This window comes from Euprymna scolopes, chromosome 39, assembly GCF_053919585.1.
Source record: "Euprymna scolopes isolate OS-2025 chromosome 39, ASM5391958v1, whole genome shotgun sequence".
NCBI lineage: Eukaryota > Metazoa > Mollusca > Cephalopoda > Sepiida > Sepiolidae > Euprymna > Euprymna scolopes.
In genome coordinates this window covers 395,171-416,128 of record NC_136520.1, presented here as the reverse complement: position 1 = coordinate 416,128, position 20,958 = coordinate 395,171, and the positions used below count along the sequence as shown (strand labels likewise).

General features: G+C 35.6%; 1 protein-coding gene across 1 annotated transcript in view; it reads right to left on the bottom strand.

Annotated features, from left to right (window-relative positions):
- LOC145263591 (autophagy-related protein 9A-like) overlaps positions 1-20,958 on the bottom strand; it is a 154,262-nt gene that overhangs the window by 19,135 nt on the left and 114,169 nt on the right. Inside the window, 5 exon segments of the mRNA XM_080120435.1 lie at positions 3,653-3,719; positions 7,403-7,489; positions 8,619-8,798; positions 12,419-12,553; positions 19,402-19,442. Coding sequence (XP_079976561.1) covers positions 3,653-3,719; positions 7,403-7,489; positions 8,619-8,798; positions 12,419-12,553; positions 19,402-19,442 — 510 coding nt within the window.

Genomic DNA, 20,958 nt, shown 5'->3' with positions numbered 1-20,958 from the left:
AAAATTATCCCAGAAAATCCATTCTAGCAAAAATTTACTTTCATCATGACTAATGTTTGTGCAAAATTTAAAAAATAAATCCAAGGTGTAGTTATTGAGAAAAGCATGAACGGACGAATCGGAGTAAATTACTAGATCCAATCCCTCCTTTGTCGGAGGACTAAAAAACGGCAAGTTATTGTAAAGGAAATCGAGTTTGGAAATTAGTCACAAACATTTTAATTAATTGTGACCTATTTGTGTTGAAAACAAAATTTGGTGCAACTGCACTATAAAAGGGAAATTTGAAATTTTTATTATTAAATTTCAAGGCAAACTAATGGTCTCTACTTAATTTTCATGTTACAGTAATGAGTATATCCAAAAATTATGAAAAACGATAAAGTAAAAAAAATATTAAAGAAAATATCTTTTGACCAAAATTAGCAGAAATAAAATATTTGGCTAAAAAAAAACACAAGAAAGTTCTAAAGGGAGGTAAATGATATGTAACTATTGCCAATTTTTTTTAATAAATTGTTCTTTTGTCTTGTTTTGAGCATAACTTGTTATTATGTCACGTGTTCCCAAAGAAAAAAAATTATTAAAGAAAACATTCTTTGTATTCATTTTTTAGCAAACGGTTATCCTCATCTTTACGATTGTTGTTGTTGTTTTATGGCGGTTACCATAATGTAATTCTTGCTGGGTAGGTCACCATTTCGGCGGGTCCCCCTTTTGGGGAATCGTCAAAATTAATAAGACGGGAGTAGAAACCAACCTGGGAATAATAATAAAGAAACAAAGGAACTTCCAAACGAAACGGTTTTATATTCATTTCAGCGTACAAGTGGTATTGGGTTATAGAAAGTTCGTGATTTTCATTTTTGTCCCCTGACTCTGGAACCACTCGCGTCTCCGTCTTTTTTTTTCCCAACACTTTTTGTATCTCTCTTTTTGTCTTTCCCACCAGAACTGTTCTCCGTCCTGATTGGTTACAACCTCTGGTCACATTTTTGAGGAAGGAAGGAAAGAAGGTGGAAAGGGAAGAGTAGAGAGAAAGAGACATATAATGGAGAAATAGTAGTCTTAGTTTCACTACGTGGCGAGACGACAACAACTATGGGAGGCATTAATTACTGAGGATACAGTTACAAGACTTAGCATTTATATCCCGTAGCAGTTAACCACTTGAAGAAGGCTAGAGGAATTAGCTGAAATGTGGTGAAAAAGCCATAAAGATGAGGATAACAGTCCGCAATAAAATGAATACATAAATTATGAAGTCTCATCTCAAAGGATAAAAAAAAATCAAATAAATACAGTAGAACCCCAGGATACGATGGCCCTAGGATACCTTTTTTTTCAGGTTACGATGTGGAATACAATTTTTTCCCGGTCCCTGATTACGGTATTTGCCCCGCCTTACAGTGTTATTTATAATATTATTTGATTATATACATGTGTATTATATATTATATTATTATGTACTGTATTTTTTTTTACCAATTTTTAATGACGTACCCCGGGGTTCTACTATACTATATAAAACATTTTTTTACGAAAATTAGCGCAAATAAAATATTTGGCTAAAAAAAGACTGGAAGGGGAGGTAACTATTGCCAAAAAAAGACTGCAAGGGGAGGTAACTATTGCCAATTTTTTAAATAAGTTGTGCGTTTTTGTATTGTTTTTAGCATAACCGAGTTACTTCCCTTGTTATTATATCACATGTTCCTTAAAAAATATTGTAACAGGTTTTTACGATAAAGACTGGAAACTCATGTTTTTTTTAAAATAATGTGGTAATATTGAAGTACTTCTGACATGCCAATTAAGTAGATGTCGTTGCTTTTAGTTAAAATTGACACAAAAAGTCAGGAGACACCTTTTTTTTTTTTTTTAAATTGATTTTTTCGTTTTCCAAATTTCACTATCATATTGTAGTGGCACCAAATATGCTAAGTGATATCCAAGGGAGACAACTAATTACAAGGGTTGCTAGAATCTGTGTTAAATACAGAAGTAATCAACCATCTCAACAAAAATAACCTTCTTAGTGACACTCAATATGGCTTCCGTTCTGCTAGATCTACAGCAGATGTGCTTACAGTTATATCGCATAGGATTAGCAAATCTCTCGTCGGTGGCAATCTTTCTAGGGCAATTGCTCTTGACATATCTAAAGCCTTTGATAGGGTATGGCATAAAGGTTTACTTCATAAGATCGCTAGCTATGGTATAGCTGGAAAAGTCTTCTCAATTATTAAATCATTTCTTTCTGATAGGTTCATAAGAGTAGTAGTTGAGGGGCAAAAATCAGAAGCTCACAGTATTAATGCTGGTGTCCCTCAGGGGTCCATTCTGGGCCCAACTCTTTTCCTGATCTACATTAATGATCTTCCAAATCACATCCTTACATCATTCGTAGACATTTATGCTGACGACACTACCATTTATGGTAGCACATCTAAGACAGTAAACGACCAAGTTCTCTCCAATTCTCTCTCCTCTGATCTTGAGCACGTAGTACAATGGGGAAAGGAGTGGCTGGTTACTTTTAATGCATCTAAAACCAAGCTTCTCTCTTTACATCATCAACATTCTAATCCACATTTGGCATCAATTGAAATGAATGGCTCTCGTGTTCAGGAGGCCTCAAGTTTTGACAAGTTTCTGGGCTTGACCATTACTCCTGATCTTAAATGGAACACGTACATCAAATCTGTTGCCAAGGCCGCTGGAAAAATGGTGGGATCTTTCTATCGATCCGGTAAATATCTCACTGCTGATGCTATTCTCTATCTATATAAGAGCCAGGTACGTCCAAGGATGGAATACTGTTGCCACATCTGGGCAGGAGCTGCTAGAAAGGACTTGTCCTGCCTTGATAGAGTTCAAAATAGACTTCGTAGCCTCGTAGGAGATGTCCTTTTCTCCTCCTTGCAACCTCTATCTCACAGAATAGATGTTGCGAGTTTGTCTCTGATGTATCGTTATTTTCATGGAAAGTGTTCGACTGAGCTTCAATCTATGGTCCCCCCTCGCCAAACTTTCACAAGAAACACTCGTCTAGCTGTAAACACTATCAATAATAATTCCCCCCACTCTTTATCTGTGCCTATACCTAAACGTAGACTCCATGAACAAAGCTTCTTTCTTAGAACTGCACGCCTGTGGAATTGTCTTCCGTTTTCCTGCTTTCCGGCTGACTACAATATGGTTGTGTTCAAGTCTAAAGTAAATAAGTTCTTGATGAGCCGTTCCATATAAGTTATCAAATTTACCAAATTTTCATTACTAATGATTACTATATTGTCCAATTTCTACTGTACACTCTTTAACCCTTATCCTTGAGTGGCCTCTGGGCCGTGATAATGTAGTGATGCCTATGTAAAAAAAAAAAAAATTGCACGGCTGAGGTTTCGTCTTCCAAACCAAAACCGCCATAAAGTTTTTTGTTTTTCTCATACTAGCACAAACAGAATTTTTCATTTAGATATATCTATTTTAAACCCCCTCCTGATCTCAATTTTCATATCTTTTTTACCCCCCCCCTTTTTTTTAAATCTAAATCCATCCTCATCCCCTCATCCTGCTCCCTATGTTTTTCCTTGGCTTTTTCATGAAATCTCAGTGTCTGACAGAATGTGATTCTCATCAAATTCCATACCTTGTTCTCTAAACTCTGTAAGGAATGAGTTTCCATCATCGGGTGCTTTCCAGTTCGGATTTGTCATCTGATAAAAATAAAAATAAAAATAAATTAAAAAAAATGGAAGCAATCAAAAAACAAAATTACAAAAGATTTGTTTGTTTTCTCTTGTTTGTTTGTTTAACCAGCATACCAACCTTCTTTGGGTCATTTAATGCTGTATACAAGATTTAAATTTTTTATGCGTTCAGAATCGATTTTCGCTGGGTATATTCAGCCAATGTTTTGGTATAGTTTGTTATTTGATGGTTTTTATATTTTATGGTAAAGATTTGCTTGTTTTAAGAAATTTAAAATGGTTTCAGGATTTTCTTTATCAAAGAGTTCTTTTAAACTAATAGCCTTGTAGTAGTGTTGACGAATTTGTGTGAGATCATAGTAGTCAAGTAAAAAGCGTTTCACTGTATAAGGTTTGTGACATCGTATACATTTCGGAGGTTCTTCACTTTTTAGTATGTGGAAGTGAGTTATGTATGTGTGTCCTATCCGGATACGTGATAAGACTACTTCTTCTTTACGTGATTTTCTGGTATCTAGAGGGTTCTTTTTAAGTATAGGAGTAATTTGGAAATGTTTGTTGTTTTGGCAATTGTTCCAATTTTCTTGCCATTTCTTTGTGATAAAAATGTTTATTGAATGTTTGTAATCTGTATATGGGACCTTTATGTCGCTTATTTGTAGTTTTAAGGAATTTTTGGCCGCTATGTAAGCTTTATCATTTCCGCGGAAACCGTAGTGACTGGGAATCCAACAAAAGAAGAAAGTTTTGTGTTGCATCTTTTGTAACAGCTTGATGAGTAGGGGATTGTTCAAAATTAAAAAGATCCTAAATACAACAATAGTAGAAATAACCCACCAGCGGCGAGGAAGGCTGTGCTATATAAAAACCACAACTGGGACTACACAGAGGATCAAGTCCCTCATCCACCACAGCTTCACCTACAGTTGCACAAGAACATTCAACTGTATTCCATCTGCAATAAGAAACATATGCAGAGTGTCCCCTGACACTTGCCACCAACACCGGGCTACCCTACTCTCAACCTCAATTGTCTAGTGCACTGGACATTTGCATAAAGTGGACAACCTGGGTGCAGTGGAGATTCAGTTCAGCTGTGTCAATAACCGACGGAATAACACAAACAAGGAAGAGGGTTTGCTCTGATTAATCTACTGTTGATTTTATATGTCAGGCCTTTCTGCTTGTGCGGTAATAAAACAAAAAAATGACACACTGTTTCTGTGTGCCATCACGTGGTTCCGTGCTTGACAATAAATGCCAACATGAATGCCGTGTGTTGTGGACTTCTCTTTCATCATCTCTTTTGGCCATGTCGTCTCTAATATTGGCGGCTGTCAGTGGGGCTTTAGGACACACAGGTTCACAAGTTTAAAAGAAAATTACATTCCTTTTTTTTTTTTTTTTTTTTTTACACGGTGGTCACCACTTATCAAGGCCCGGAAGCCACTCAGCGATAAGGGTTATTGCAAGTACATTACGTTAGTGTGGAGATTTGATGAAGTATTTACTTAAGGGGGCGGTCCATTAGGAATTTGTTAACGTTGGACTTGAAGACATCAAAGTTGTAGTCCAGTGGGAAGCAGGCAGACGGAACAGAGTTCCACAGGCGTGCACTTTTAAGAAAGAAGCTTTGTTCATGGAATCTACGTTTTGATTTAGGCACAGATAAAGAGTGGGGGAAATTTTTCACAGTGGATTCAGCTAGACGGGTGTTTTTTGTGAAAGATTGGCGAGGGGGGACCAGAGATTGGAGTTCAGACGAGCACCTGCCATGGAAATAACGATAAAACAAGGATAGGCTCGCAACGTCTCTTCTGTGGAAGAGAGGTTGCAGGGTAGAGAAAAAGGCATTCTCCACTAAGCCACAAAGACTATTTTGTACTCTGTCAAGGCAGGATAGGCTGTTTTTAGCAGCTCCTGCCCAGATATGGCAACAGTATTCCATCCTTGGACGTACTTGGCTTTTATATAGATAGAGAATTGCATCAGTAGTGAGATATCTTCTTGAGCGGTAGAAGGATCCCACCATCTTTCCAGCGACCTTGGCAACATTTTTCATAAGTTTTGGTTTCGATTATACCTGCAGAAAATTAATATATATATATATCTATAATATAAAGCTGAATGTGTGTGTGTGTGTGTGTGTGTGTGCGTGTCTGGTCACGAATAGGCTCCTATATGGTTGACTATTATAGAAAACTGATTACATATAATGATAAAAGATGTATCGAGACACGGGAATGGGTATGTTTGATCTGGCAGAACAATGGTTCATTAAAATTGTGGGGTCTGCGTTCGCGCCTGGTCCACAAAGTATGGAAATAAAAAATTTAAAAATTAAAAAAAAAACGTTTACAAGTGTTTTTGATATAGATGTACACAAGAATACTTTGATAAGTATGTTTTAACTTAAATAAGGATGGTATAATAAAATTGTGTGGTCTGCGTTCGCGCCTGGCCGCCATAGAATGGAAATAGGCACAAACTTTAATAACGACTTCTCATATCTATCTGCATAAGTATACTTTGATAATTATGTTTCAGTTTGAAGAAATATGGTATAATAAAATTATGGGGTGTTCGTTCTCACCTGACCTCCATAGAATGGTAATATGTCACAAAGTTTAACAAGGTTTTTTTTAATATAGATCCACAGAATATTGTGATAAGTGTTTCAGTGTGAACAGGTATGGTATAATAAATTATGGGGTTTATCTATTTTATTTTTACTTTCATCATATTTTGCTTTGGTTTTGATACCCCCAAATTCGAAGCTATCTCTTTACAACCCTTCCTTTTGATAACCTATCATACTTTTATAAATCAGAGTCCATTTTCTGTAGGCTGTTTTTGAACCCAGTCAACTTTTGCTAGTATATATATATATATTAATTTGCATAGCCTGTGTACTGAAAGCGATTTTATTTTATTTTATTAACAATTTGAAGTTATTTTGGAGTGGAATTTGAAGCTCATGTTCTATAATTATAAAAATATTAAATTATATGTTTATTAATAAACAAATCCACAGGACCTATATAATAATTTTTTTTACTGAACTCATTATATAAACAAAGAAAATCTCCAGCATAATGCCAACTTCGGCCTGTTACATTGTGATGTGGATTACTCAAAATACAGTTTGGATCATTTTACAACACTGCTATCAAAGACATTCACTTTGGATTTTACCATGCAATTTGGATGTTAACTTTTATATCCTTTTCATTAACTTCCCTTACTCTATGATATTTAAATACTTAAACAACTTTTAATTGTGATTTTCCATGTCTCACTGACAAATAAGGTGTAAACCATTATAACTATTTGCTAATATTTTCTCCTCTGAAGAGATGGTAGACATCGAAATCCTATAAGATAAGGAATTATAATATTTTAAATGTATTCTTTGTCTTACATAGAATAATAAAAATCTTTTGATTTGAAATTTAACCATTTCACGTCATAAATTTTAAAATTTATTGAATGACTGAAATTTGATATATATATATATTTTTTCTTCATAATTTTTGGATATATTACTATTTTCGACATGACAATTAAGTCCATAATAATGTTTTTGCTTAAAACGACATATTTAAAAAAAAAAGAATTGATATGTTGACTATCTTAATAAGGACCCTAAATTGTTTTGATATGAAAAAAGGATTCTGCATTATACGTACCCTGAAATGAATAAGCGAAAGTTCTGTCTTTGAACCTTCCGCCTGTTGGTATTGGTTGGGAAGTGGCTTTTTCTGTGGAAGGAAAAACTGGTTGAAAAAGAAAAGAAAAAAAAAAGAGGAAAATTAAAAGTTTCATCAGTGCTTCCCATCAAGTGCACATAACAAGATTTACAGACTGCGGATGATACTTTGTTTCCATGATTTTTAGTTGAGAAAAAATATCAGCAAAATCCCACCCTTCATTATAGAGGTACCCAGATGCCAGAAAACTTTCTGCTCTAACATCTTCCTTCCTCTGACTGTTTGATTTTAGAACCCTTTTCCCAATCTTGCTCCCAATTTCCCTGACTTTACCAACATGCAGAAATGTAATGTGAATAAAAAAAAACTTGCTGCAAAACTCCCCACTTAGGATGTCCTCTATAAATCTGGTTCTAATGACAAGAGTTTTGGTTAATTAATAACTTTTGTTAGTTAATTATGAATTAAATAAAAAAACATAGCTTGCTTGTTTCAAATAAAATTCATATGGGAAGTCATATCAACAGTTGACAAAAAAATACAAATTAATTAACACGTAAAATGTTTTTAGCCTTACACATCTGTTTATTTACATGGTGACACTTGAAGAGAAAGATCACACGTAGAATACGCGTTTATATATAAACGATCAAAGAGAGATAACTCCAAGTTACTTAAAACCTTAAATAACATGCTAGCATAAACCTAGACAAGGAAAGCAACTCCAAGATACCTAAACCCTTACATCAATGAAAAATAAGCAGAAATCTGGAGCTGTCAAAAGGGGAGACAACTCGTACATTTTCACAGCATTAAAAACATGATTGCAGTTAAAATCTATCTCACATTGATAATTCCAACAAGTAAACCCTTTTGTCTTGGTGAAAATATGCATTGTGAAGGAAAATATATAACAATATTTTTAAATACTCACTTGCATGTTTCTGTTAGTTAATTATGAATTAAATAAAAAACATACCTTGCTTGTTTCAAATAAAATTCATATGGAAAGTCATATCAACAGTTGACAAAAAAATACAAATCAATCAACACATAAAATGTTTTTAGCCTTACACATCTGTTTATTACAGGACAACACTTGAAGAGAAAGATAATTCCAACAAGTAGACCCATTTGTCTCGGTGAAAATAGGCATTGTGAAGAAAAATATATAAAAATATATTTAAATACTCACTTGAATGTTTCCATGTTTCCGGACATCCATTTGGGCAAATGAACAGACGTCTCCCACTCCAACAACATCGACAGTAAAGTTGCGCATGAAATCAACGATTTCTAAAGATTTTGGTCGAATCCAGAAGAAAAGGATGATCGGCGTTATAATCGGACTAAATAATTCTTCTAATAAATACATCTAAACAAACAAACAAAAAAGAGGATAAAATAGACATTTCATAAGCAAAATTACATAATTAGTTTGTTATTTTTTTATATTTTACGTTAAATTTTGTTTTAGTTAATTATTCAGTTTTTTTTTTCCCTTAAAAACGTTCGTTTCCCGTGACTCACCCTGTATAAATAATTTTGCTACATATATATATAATTTTGCTCTCTCTCTCTCTCTCTCTCTCTCTCATATATATATATATATATATATATATATATATATATATTTTGTCTGTATATATATATAATTCTGTTGCATTATTAATCTAAATAGTAACGCAAAACAGCTGTTCCACTAATTCGTTTAAAAAAACTTTTTTTTACTATTTTCAGACTAAAATTTGCGACCAAGTCCTGAAAAAATTGTCGACCATCTTGAAAAGCATGCTGGCCTGGCTAAGTAAAAGTGACGCTAACAAATGCATAATTAATTCATTTTTAATCAGTAAACGCACATAAGAACTACATGGGTAAATAGAAAAATAAATTTTCTTGCTCTTGGTAACAGTTATCTATTGTCTGTTTTTGTTTATTTTTTTAACCCCCTTTTTCTTTTGTTGTTAACTATACTACACAATTTCTGTTAAGTCATTTTAGTTTTTAATTGTTGAAAAAAAAAGAAAATTGGATTATAGTCAGCTAACGTACTTCCTAACTTCCAGCATGTCTGCTACCGGAAGTGGTGACAAGGTAAATCAGTTCCTTCACTTTTTCACACCTATATCTCCCCTATGCATATACTTTTTTTTTTTATTAACGTTTTTCCGATCATTCTTTTTTATTTATTGAAAAGTTTTTTTAGTCTTATTTTTATTAAGAATTATTGAACTTAGTTTTATTTTTTTTTTTAAGAATTATTGAAAATACTTTTCGCATTTTTTTTTTATTATTGATAATACTTTAAAATTTTTTAACAGATTTTGGGAATATTGTCTTGGATATGTTTTCTTTTTATGATGTTTGAAATTTTGTTATTTTGATTTGAATAATTTTATTTTTATACTTTCATAACAATTGAACTACTGTTCTCATCTTGAGTTTTATTTTCACAATGTTTCGGTCAATGTAACCTCCGACTGTTAGAAAATAACATTATTAAAAGTTAATTAGTTATTATCGATCTATCTATCTATTCAATGATATTCTTAAAATAGTTATTTATTGATTATAGAATAAAGTGTACAATGGGTTTTAGCTGAGGATGTTTACATAAATTAGCTATGTTAGTTAGTTATTCATTGTTGATGATAGTTTGACCTTAAGTTTCAAATGAAAAAGTCAAGTATCATGGTGTAATTGTGCTTTGAGCAGAAACATTGATTTTTGAACGTGCCCCTGTCATATCAAAGAACCTACGGTTGATTTTATATGTCGGGTTTTCAGCTTGTAGTAACAAAACTTCTCAAATGCACTTATGATGTTAGGCTGTGTAAGGTGTTAACTTTGATCAAAATCGCCTATTCCTTCTTTCATCGACTTTTTTCGATTATCGATACTTATCGAAGACATTCCGATGCAAAACCTATCTAAGAACACTGTCTGACCCATAAAGTACCTTCGTGTGAAATTTCATAAAATGAACATGCGCACACACATACATACACATAGAGACAAAGTTCCTTTTATATGATAGTAGAGATATCTGCTTACAAACGTGCGTACACACACACCTATATATATATATATATATATATTGTATATTATATATTTAAGATTATAAGAAAGTATATACTATTGAGGTATATATATTAGAATTAACATTGTTAAAAGTTAATTAGTTATTATCGATCTATCTATTTTCTATCTATACAATGATATTCTTAAAATAGTTATTTATTGTTTATAGAATAATGTGTAGCAATGGGTTTTAGCTGAGAATGTTTACATAAATTAGCTAGGTTAAATATAAACAAAATGACCTTGGCAGGCATATGTGGAAAGGTTGCACGTCGAGAGACCTGTGGTTTATTTAATGATGATGTAACGGAACTGAGGTCAAGAGTCGAAGAGTTGGAGTTTGGTCACAAACGTGAACAGACGTGCTTCAAACCAGAAAGCGAGGCTGTCAGTAAAAAGCATGTAGACACGAAATGCAGACCCTTTGTAAAGACCATTTGAGATAGCTGAAATAAATTTATATTTAAAAAATATAAAGTGTTGTTCTGTGGTTTCACAAAAGAAGGAAGAACAGAGGTCTCAATTGGTTATGGTGTTGGTCATTTCATGTTTCATCACAAAGCCCAGCAGTGAAGATAAAAGAACTCTTGGAGAAAGAAAAGGTATGAAGCATATATTCTTCTTATAAAAAAATGATACTTTTATGTAAATATGAATTGTAATATATACCCGTGTGATAACTCAGTTGATACGTCGATATTATATCCTCTGGCTAAACAATAATACATAAAATTTATACGTTTATCTGGTGCCATTTAGAAAACAATATCAGCCCATTTCTCAATACAACATGACCTTCTTCATTTATATCTTGTTCAACTCAGGAATGTTTCTGTCGAACTTGGGAATTTGGAGGGAATTTCGAACAGAACCCATTCTTGATTTTACAGGAGTAGCATGCTCTCGTTTCGTCAGCCACGACTAGATATAGGTCCTAAGTAATTCGCAATTGTATTTTTGTCTGCAAGGATCCGTAACGCAGTAGTTAGAGAACTTGGAAAAATCAATTGTAAAAGTAATATTCTCCTGAACGTTGAAGGTTCAATACTCAGAGTGAACAACCGAAAAATACAATTTGGGGGCGTGGGGGTAGTCAGACAGTTAGTTGAGGTCTGAACTCCAAGGTTGGTAGTTGAATTTTGGATACAGCCAAGAGCAGTTGGTTGCTCAAAGGTTCCCAAGAGGGATGGGAAGATAAACTTACAACAAGTGACTGACACGAGCTTGACATAACATACATGTGGGCTAACGTGTAGGAGGTTGATGGGTTGGTTGTTTTTGTTTTATGGTATATCAACCCTTTTCAGGTTATTTAATGCCGAATCCAGTTATTTTGAAGAAAATTTTTTTTAATAGAATGTATATATTTTTTTTAAAGTCAGTTTCTATTTAACCCATAGTTGGTACCCTAACAGGTACTACCACTCCGGGTCAGAGTGGAGCTGGGAGCAATGGCAATTAAAGGGTGGCTCCACACTCCCCAAAGCCCGCAAGCAGGAGCCTCCCTCACCATAGAATATAGTTTTAGGTCATATCCAGGACCAGGGGTTGATGAGAGACATGCACATTCATAGTCCAACCGTAAATATAAAGTCTCAGAGTCTGTGTATTCTTTTTGTTCCTGGATTTTGTTTTCTTTTATTTTTATACTTGTGCACCTGTGCACTCCCCATCGACAGTCGCCAGGGTGAGCAAGACGATGACATGGCCAGAACAATAATAGAAAGAGGACAAAGCCATGGCGCACTCACATCGTTTGGGGTCAGCGACTTGTCAGTGGATCCACATCACATCTGCATGGGATTGCAGTTGCTGATTTCGAGGCGTCACCAACAAGACAAGAGGAAAATATTTGGAAAATCGGTGGCATAACTTTGGGACTATGTTCTATACATATTAAATCATACTTACGAATTTATACTGAAAAAGATAACCAAAGTCATCTTTGACCCAGTGCGTGTGGGCGTTCAAGTTCCAATTTTCAGGCATGTAATGTATATGCTTCAGAATTGCCCGCATTAAAATTTCAGGACTGTAAATTTCATGCTGGAACAAAGGAAAAGCAGAGGTGCTTGTTTACATTACTGATTTTATAAACCAACACATTTCAAAGAAAAAAAAAACCATGGTTCCGTACTTACGTGTCACGAGGAAATGAGTATAAATTCCAAAAATTACGAAAAATGGTCCAATAGAAAATTAATTACGAGTTAAAATAAAATTTATCAAATTATCAAGCTTTATTGTATGTTTCATTGTGGAAAAGTTGTGCGGTGAATTCAAATTGACAAACTGACTTATCTCCTTTGACTTACATTAAAGTTTTGACACTTTTTAATCTTCGTCTTCTATAAATATAAAAGCGAAAATGTATGTATGTGTGTATGTATGTATGTATGTATGTATGTATGTATGTATGTGTGTGTGTATGTGTGTTTGCTTTTTCTGCATGTCTACAAAAGGCTTTTTTCAGAGAAGCGGTCGCTCGCTTCACAACTTTTTAAAACTTTTTATATCACATATAAATCATATCTCACACATATCTCTAGTGGTGGAACACTCCCCGATCGTTGGTCTTCGGGTCTTTTTGATGAGAATGTCAGCGGCCAGTATCTGAAAGAGACTCGCTGAGCGTTTCTGCAATCATGCCAAACAAATTAAAAAAAAGACAAGTCGATATTTGTTTTTTGTTTTTTTTTTTATTCAAAATCCCTTGTTATTCATAAAAGGTTACAATTGTCGTTTCGTACTTCGCTAATAAGTTAGGGACTGGCCGTTTGTTAACTGCAAGGTTCTTTCGTTTTTCGATAAAAACTAAATGGCTACGTCGACAGGGTCAATCGATGAGGCGGTCGACTTTTTCGCTCGTTCGAGCCCAGGGGAGCAGATGTCTCTCTGTGTCTGTCAGTCTCTGTGTGTCTTGCGCTCAAAACTCGCTGCTTATATTGTGGGGGCGGGGGCTATATCTTCTTTTTCTCTCATTCAGCCCTTTAGCCAATCAGGATGCTGGAACCGCTGTCACTCAAATCTTCACAAGGCGGCCTATGCCCAAAAAAGGGGCTGTTTCTTCTTCTTCTGTTGGCAATCGAGTAGAATATCTCAGCCGGTGTGTGCCTAATGGAATTTGACGGGCCATTAAAACCAGAATGGTCTCGTTCAATTAACTTTGAGGGATCATAAAAATGAACCAAATCCAATTCTACAAAGGTCACGTGTCTTTTCAATAGAGGCCACTTACCCACCAGGGAGCAGCCAACAATGGTCGCTTTGTAAATTGGAATTTCATTGGTACCTTTCCTTCCATTCACGTATCGGGCTGTCATGGTCAATTAGTGTTTACAGCTTTCTTGGCCAAAAGAAGTATCCCTCCTCATACCAGTCTGGCCCTATCTACCTTTTTTTCCTTTTTATTTTTTCTCTTTTGTTTACAACTGTTTTTTTTCTATGCCTGTCGTTCGCCCCACCACTACCTCTTTTCTCGATCACCTCTTACCTCTCTCAGTGTCTATCCCGTTGGGTGCATTTAGCTTGCAGTTTACTGCACCTTCAAGCCTGTCTCACATGTTAATACAGGAGAGCCGAGAACATGTAATTCAATGAGAGGAGATTTATGATATATTGATAGATAGACCGATAGTGCATTTGACATTTATACATTTGACAGTTCTGTGAATGGGAGTGTTTCTATAAACAATAGATAGATAGACCAATAGAGCGTTTGACAGTTCTGTGAATGGGAGTGTTTCTATAAACAATAGATAGATAGACCGATAGTGCGTTTGACAATTCTGTGAATGGGAGTGTTTCTATAAACAATAGATAGATAGACCGATAGTGCGTTTGACAGTTCTGTGAATGGGAGTGTTTCTATAAACAACAGATAGATAGACCGATAGAGCGTTTGACAATTCTGTGAATGGGAGTGTTTCTATAAACAATAGATAGATAGACCAATAGAGCGTTTGACAGTTCTGTGAATGGGAGTGTTTCTATAAACAATAGATAGATAGACCGATAGTGCGTTTGACAATTCTGTGAATGGGAGTGTTTCTATAAACAATAGATAGATAGACCGATAGTGCGTTTGACAATTCTGTGAATGGGAGTGTTTCTATAAACAATAGATAGATAGACCGATAGTGCGTTTGACAATTCTGTGAATGGGAGTGTTTCTATAAACAATAGATAGACCGAGAGATATGTTATAAACATTGACACATATTTCTTTACCTATTTTTGAGATGATGATTTTCACAAAGTTCTTATAATATAAATTGACAATACTTTTCTGTTGAAAACATAACACGAAGACGCAGATACAAAAAGATGGTGATGTCATTTATTCCATACGACCGGTCAATGGCTTTGCATCAAGGAATTCAAGTCTTTACATGATTCTTCTTCTAACCTTTGGTTCAATGTCAGTTCTGTCTCTGACTCCTCTTCTCTCTTCTCCCCGACTGACTTCCGACCGACTCTGCCCGACTTATCTAACTAAATTCAAAACTCCTGACGTCATTGCATGACCAACACGTGCATATCAGACTCGTGATCTGACACGCCTCACGTTTTCAAGCATGCATCGCTCTTCACATCTTTTGTAAAAAGCCGACCCGCTAACCTAATTTTTTATTAACCCACTTTACAAATAACATTTTCCATTGCTCGTTTTACATTCCTTTCTCAATAAACATATATCTAACTATTTTATGTGAACTAAACAATGATAATTCTACATTCCATTTTCAATGACATTCTATATTTTAATAACATTTTGTATTCTGTATTTATTTCAACTTATGATCGGAATTCTCAATTCCAAATCTAGCTTCGCAAGTTCGAATCCTCGACTATCCTATCTCTTATTTACTCATTTACAAGAACAGGCAGCTGTTCTTTAACATTTTTACAGACCATTCTTTTATAGGGCTTTAGCCCGATAAAATAATTTTTAAGGAGTCCAAAATAGGTCAAAATTGAAAAAAATCATAATACATTTTGTATATTAATCTTCGTTTATTTTTAATTTTTAATCAGTTCACATGCGTGTCACGTTGGTACAATGGTAACGTCACCAGCTTTGAATGCTACAGTTTTGCTTTTAGCTGACGGCACCCAATCATTGTAAGAGTGAAATAGTAATAGCCAAAAGAAAGCATGCTGAAATAATCAGGGAACGCATTGAATCGCAAAAGATAGGAACTCGTGATTTCTGGAAAATCTATAATAGTGTAGTGAATAAAGGGCAATCAGTAATTCCCCCACTGCGCAACAACAAGAAGGTTGCATGCACGGCAATGGAGAAGGCAGAACTGCTTGCCCGGTGATTCGCCTCCAACTCAACAAACAACTTCTTCCCAAATTTCCTATGCGGAGTGAAGCCACATTAGATGATGTAAAAATCACCCCTTCTGTGACATGATAAAAAACTTAGACACCTTAAAGGCGTGTGGGCCTGATCTCACTCCTGCTATATTAATTAAGAAATGTTCAGCTGAGCTAGCCCCCATACTTTCCAAGCTCTACAATAAATGCCTTGCTGATTCTTGCTTCCCTAATAGCTGGAAGATGGCCACTATGGTACCAGTGTACAAGATTTCTGGTGAAAGAACAGACCCTCTGCATTATCACCTCATTAGTCTCCTCCCTCTTCGCTAAAATCTTTGAGACCTTAATTAATCAAGCACTAGTTCATCACCTCGCAAAAGCAAATCTTCTCTCTGACAAACAGTATGGAATCAGGCAATGTCATTCTACTGCAGATATTTTAACAGTCATCTCTGAACATATTTACCATGTACTGGATAAGGCGAGCGAAACCAGGGCTGTAGCCCTTTATATATCTAAGGCCTTTGAGAAAGTCTGGCATAAAGGGCTGCTAATGAAAATTAAATTGTACGGTATAACCGGATGTATACTAAATATAATTAGATCCTTCTTAGACAATAGAAGCATACAGATTGTCATTGACGGATGTACATCCAAGCAGCATAACATTAATGCGGGAGTGCCTCAGGGGTCGATCCTTGGATCATTATTATTCCTGATATTCATAAGCGACCTCTCTATTAAGATAATATTGTGTCCAAGATCGGTATATTTGCTGATGATACAATGCTCTATAATATGCATGAGGGAAGAATAAATGTACATAAATCTAAGACAATGGCAGAATTGTTAGAAAATGACCTCCAGACTATAGTGGGATGGGGCCACAAATGAATGGTAACATTTAATGTTAGTAAAACTAAGCTGCTCTCCTTTAACAATTACAAGACACCTCTCAAACCTCCTATATCCATGACAAATAGCACTCTACCTTGGCCTAACATTTGCGGGCAATATGAACTGGAACAAATACATAGAGGACATTGCAAAGGCTGGTGCAAAGAAGGTGGGTTCCCTCTATCGAGCTAGAAGACTACCTGAGAGTATCCTGCACTTTTACAAGGCCACCATTCACCCATGCATGGAATATTGTTGCCACATCTGGGCTGGTGCATCTACCACTAGTCTCTCCCTCTTCGATATTAGCCTTGATATATAATACTATAAAACACTGCAGTTATATTTTCATTCACTTTATTATCATTTCACGAATACGAAAATAATATTTTTAAATCCAGTGACTGGGTAGCTAATCAGTTTGAGTTATAATTGATTTCTATTTTTTTTGTGTTATTTGGATTCATCAGATTACTGTACTCATCTTTAGGTGTGATTTTCACAACTTTTCGGTCGATATAACCTCCAACCTTCTTCAGGTGTATCTTGTCGAACTCAGGAATTTGAACGGAATTTCGAGCAGAACCCTTTATTTACTTCACGGGGTAGTGTGCTCGTTCCGTCAACCATGACTGGATAGAGATCCTAAGTAATTCGCAAATGTATTTTTCGGTCGCCCACACTGAGGATTGAACTTTCAACCTTCAGGAGAATATTACTTTTTACAATTGATTTTTTCAAGTACTCTAACCACTTGCGGACAATTCTAGTATGAATTTTAGGAGCCTTAAACCCGTTTTTATTTCTAGTTGTTAATATTACTATTTATTACTAATTATTACTATATATCACCATGTGTGTGTATATATATATATATATATATAATTTGAGGTTGCTATTTTTCAAAGGTAGGGTAACCAGTGAAATATAACAAGGTTTATACAAGAGTGCTCATTAGAGCAAGTTACATTTTAAATTTGTCTTTACATAAGCAGTAATTTGTTGCTACACAGTCATGAGTATGTTTCGGTCTACTAGTATTTACATGCTCATGACTGTGTAGCAACATACTACTGCTTATGTAAAGACAAATTTTATATATATATATATATATATATATATATATATATATATATATTTTGTTATTGTTGTTATTTTTCAAGCGTATATATACGTTAATATATAGCGTATATATACGTTAATATATAGCTCATCAGCGCAATGAGCCACAAAACAGTCTTGTATTGCCAGATCTAACCTTTGTCAACTGCAGGCAGACGTGCAAAACAGCAGGCAGTTTCAAGCGGCATTTGAATATTCATAGAAGTGACCATCAAGAACATGCTGCTAGTGGTGCTCATATCTGCACAATGTGTGCAAAAGAAAGCCAGAGTTTAGCAGGGCTTAAAAGCCACCTTCGTGCGGCCCATTTCTGATTTGTTTTCATGTTTGTGTATATATACTTTTTATATGTATCATATCAATGTTAAATATTTGCTGAGCTTTTCTTTGGATAATCAAATTCTGCCATTTTCATCGTTTTCGATCCTCTTATTTGTGATGATCCCTTGAACCGTTATCCTTAAGCCGCTAATTAGTTTGAGTTGGAATTGACTTCTAGTTTGATTTAATTTGATTTGATTTTTATTGTTTGCTATTTTTTTTTTTTCAATTTTCACCTCAAACAAGGCATAGTACTACTTTGAAGTAGGGGGCTACTATCGGAGGCATAAATTGCAGGGGTATTATGAAGGGAGATGAGTAGCAAGATGTCTGTTCACATTACACTTGAACTTCAAATTTCGAAGTGAAACATTTTTTTAATTCAATTTTCACCCCAAACAAGGCACAGTGCCACTTTGAAGTAGGGGCCTACTATCGGGGGCATAAGTTGCAGGGATATTATGAAGGGATATGAGTAGCAAGATGTCTGTTCACATTACATTTGAACTTCTGCATTTCAGTACAGTTGGGAAAACAGAATCCTGGAAGGGAGTTCCAAAGTTTAGCAGTTCTGGGGAAGAAACTATTGGAGTAGAAGGATTTCTTACACCTGGGGATCTCTACTGTGAAGAGGTGGGATTTAGCTCCTTGTCGGGTTTGTCGGCAGTATTTACATCGAGGAGGTACAAGTGCTTGTAGTTTGTCAAAGCATTCACCATTAAAATACTTGTAGAACAGGCAGAGGGATGCAACATTTCGTCGATGGGACAGAGGCTGAAGCTTAGATGATAGTTCAGGACCTATCAGGTTCGTTACTCTCTTTTGAACCCTGTCCAAAAGTGAGAGACAAGTAGCAGATGCACCAACCCAAATGTGACAACAGTACTCCATACATGGGCGAATGGTGGCCTTATAGAGGTACAGGATACGAAAGTAGCTTTCTAGCACGGTAAAGAAAGCCCACCTTCTTCGGAGCAGCCTTGGCAATGCTCTCAATGTATCTGTTCCAACATTAGGTTGAGGCGTTTAAAAGAAGTACTTTCAGGTAATGTGTTTTTGGCCATTGTTATTGGTGGTAGAGAAGGCTTCTTGGAATTATTGAAGGAAACAAGCTTACTTATAATATTTACAGTTTTTTTTTAATTACTGAACCATCAACAGTTCTTATGAACAGAATTTTTGATAAACAAGTCAAGCAATAAAAGAAAGAAAAAATGGAAACGTACCTCTGGCGGAATCATTTTATGAAAAGTAGCAGTGAGAAAACCTGCAAAGATAAGAATATATTTATATAAGAAGAATACAAAAAAAGCAAAATTACAAGGATCATCGTTATTAGAAAATTAGAGAAATAATATCAACAAAAAAAAAACAATATCGTTTTCTCGCGTTACTTTTATATACGACTAGCGGGGACGTTTGTAGGTGTGTGTGTTGAGGAGGGGGGGTAGATCAAAACAAAACTCTGTTTAAAAATTAAAACAAACGAAAAAAAAAAAGACAGCGAAAAAGGTTTTGGGAGGGAGGTAGGTTCGAACCCAAAGCCTTGAGGTTAATAGTCTGCTGACCTAGCATGACGCCACGAAGGCAGGGACTTTACAAGAGTCGAAAATAAGTGTATAAAATATCACGCCATAGCAGTAGCAGAGAAAACAAATTCACAGCACGAATTTTGTAAGATAAAAGTCACTGAAATATAAAAGATATTTACGACGTCGTTTCGTAAATCTTAGATATTATCATCTCGGAAGCATATGAAAAGTTATAAGAATGAGCGAGCAAGCTGAGAAGCAGCCGGAAAAAAGCCTTTGCCGACATACCGAAAAAATGCACACACACACACACTAACACACATTTTGCCTTTTATATATATAGACTAGCGGGGGGGGGGTACCCGGCATTTCCCGGGTGTTTGGGGGTGTGTATGTAGGAGAGGGTGACTCTGTTTTAATATTATAAAAAAAACATGATGTTTAGAAACATTGGAAAAAACAAAACAAAGCAAAACAGCGAACAAATGTAAAAAAAAAAAAGTGTAAAAGCGGAAAAAAACTTTAGGTAGAAAGACAGGCTCGAACACGAAGCATCAAGGCTAAGGCGGAAAAAAAATGCCCGACACGTTACCCCTACGCCAAAGATTCCATTGAGAGTATCACCAGGACCGCTGTGAAGAAGGTAGGTTCTCTCTACCATGCTAGAAAGATACTAACGCCCGAAAGTATCCTATACCTCTATAAGGGCACCATTCACCCATATATGGAGTACTGTTGTCATATTTGGGCTGGTGCATCTACCACTAGTCTCTCGCTCCTAGACAAGGTTCAAAAGAGAGTCGCCAATCTGATAGGTCCTGAACTGTCATCTAAACTTCAGCCCCTGTCCCATCGACGAAATGTTGTATCCCTCTGCCTGTTCTACGAGTACTTTAGCGGTGAATGCTGACGAACTGCAAGCACTTGTGTCCCCTCGACGTAAATACCCCTGACAAACTCGACAAGCAGCTAAATCCCACTCCTTCACAGTAGAGATCCCTAGATGTAAGAGAGCCTTCTATTCCAGTAGTTTCTTCCTCAAGACAGCTAAACTTTGGAATTCCCTGCTGGGTCCCTGCTTCCCCAACTGTACTGACATGTAGAAGTTCAAGTGCAACATGAACTGACATCTTGCTGTCCAACTCCCTACACAGTACCCCTGATGCCCATGTCCCTGATAGTAGCCCCCTACAATAAAGTTGCAATATGCCTTGTTTGGGGTGAAAATGTAATTAAAAAAAAAAGAGACAT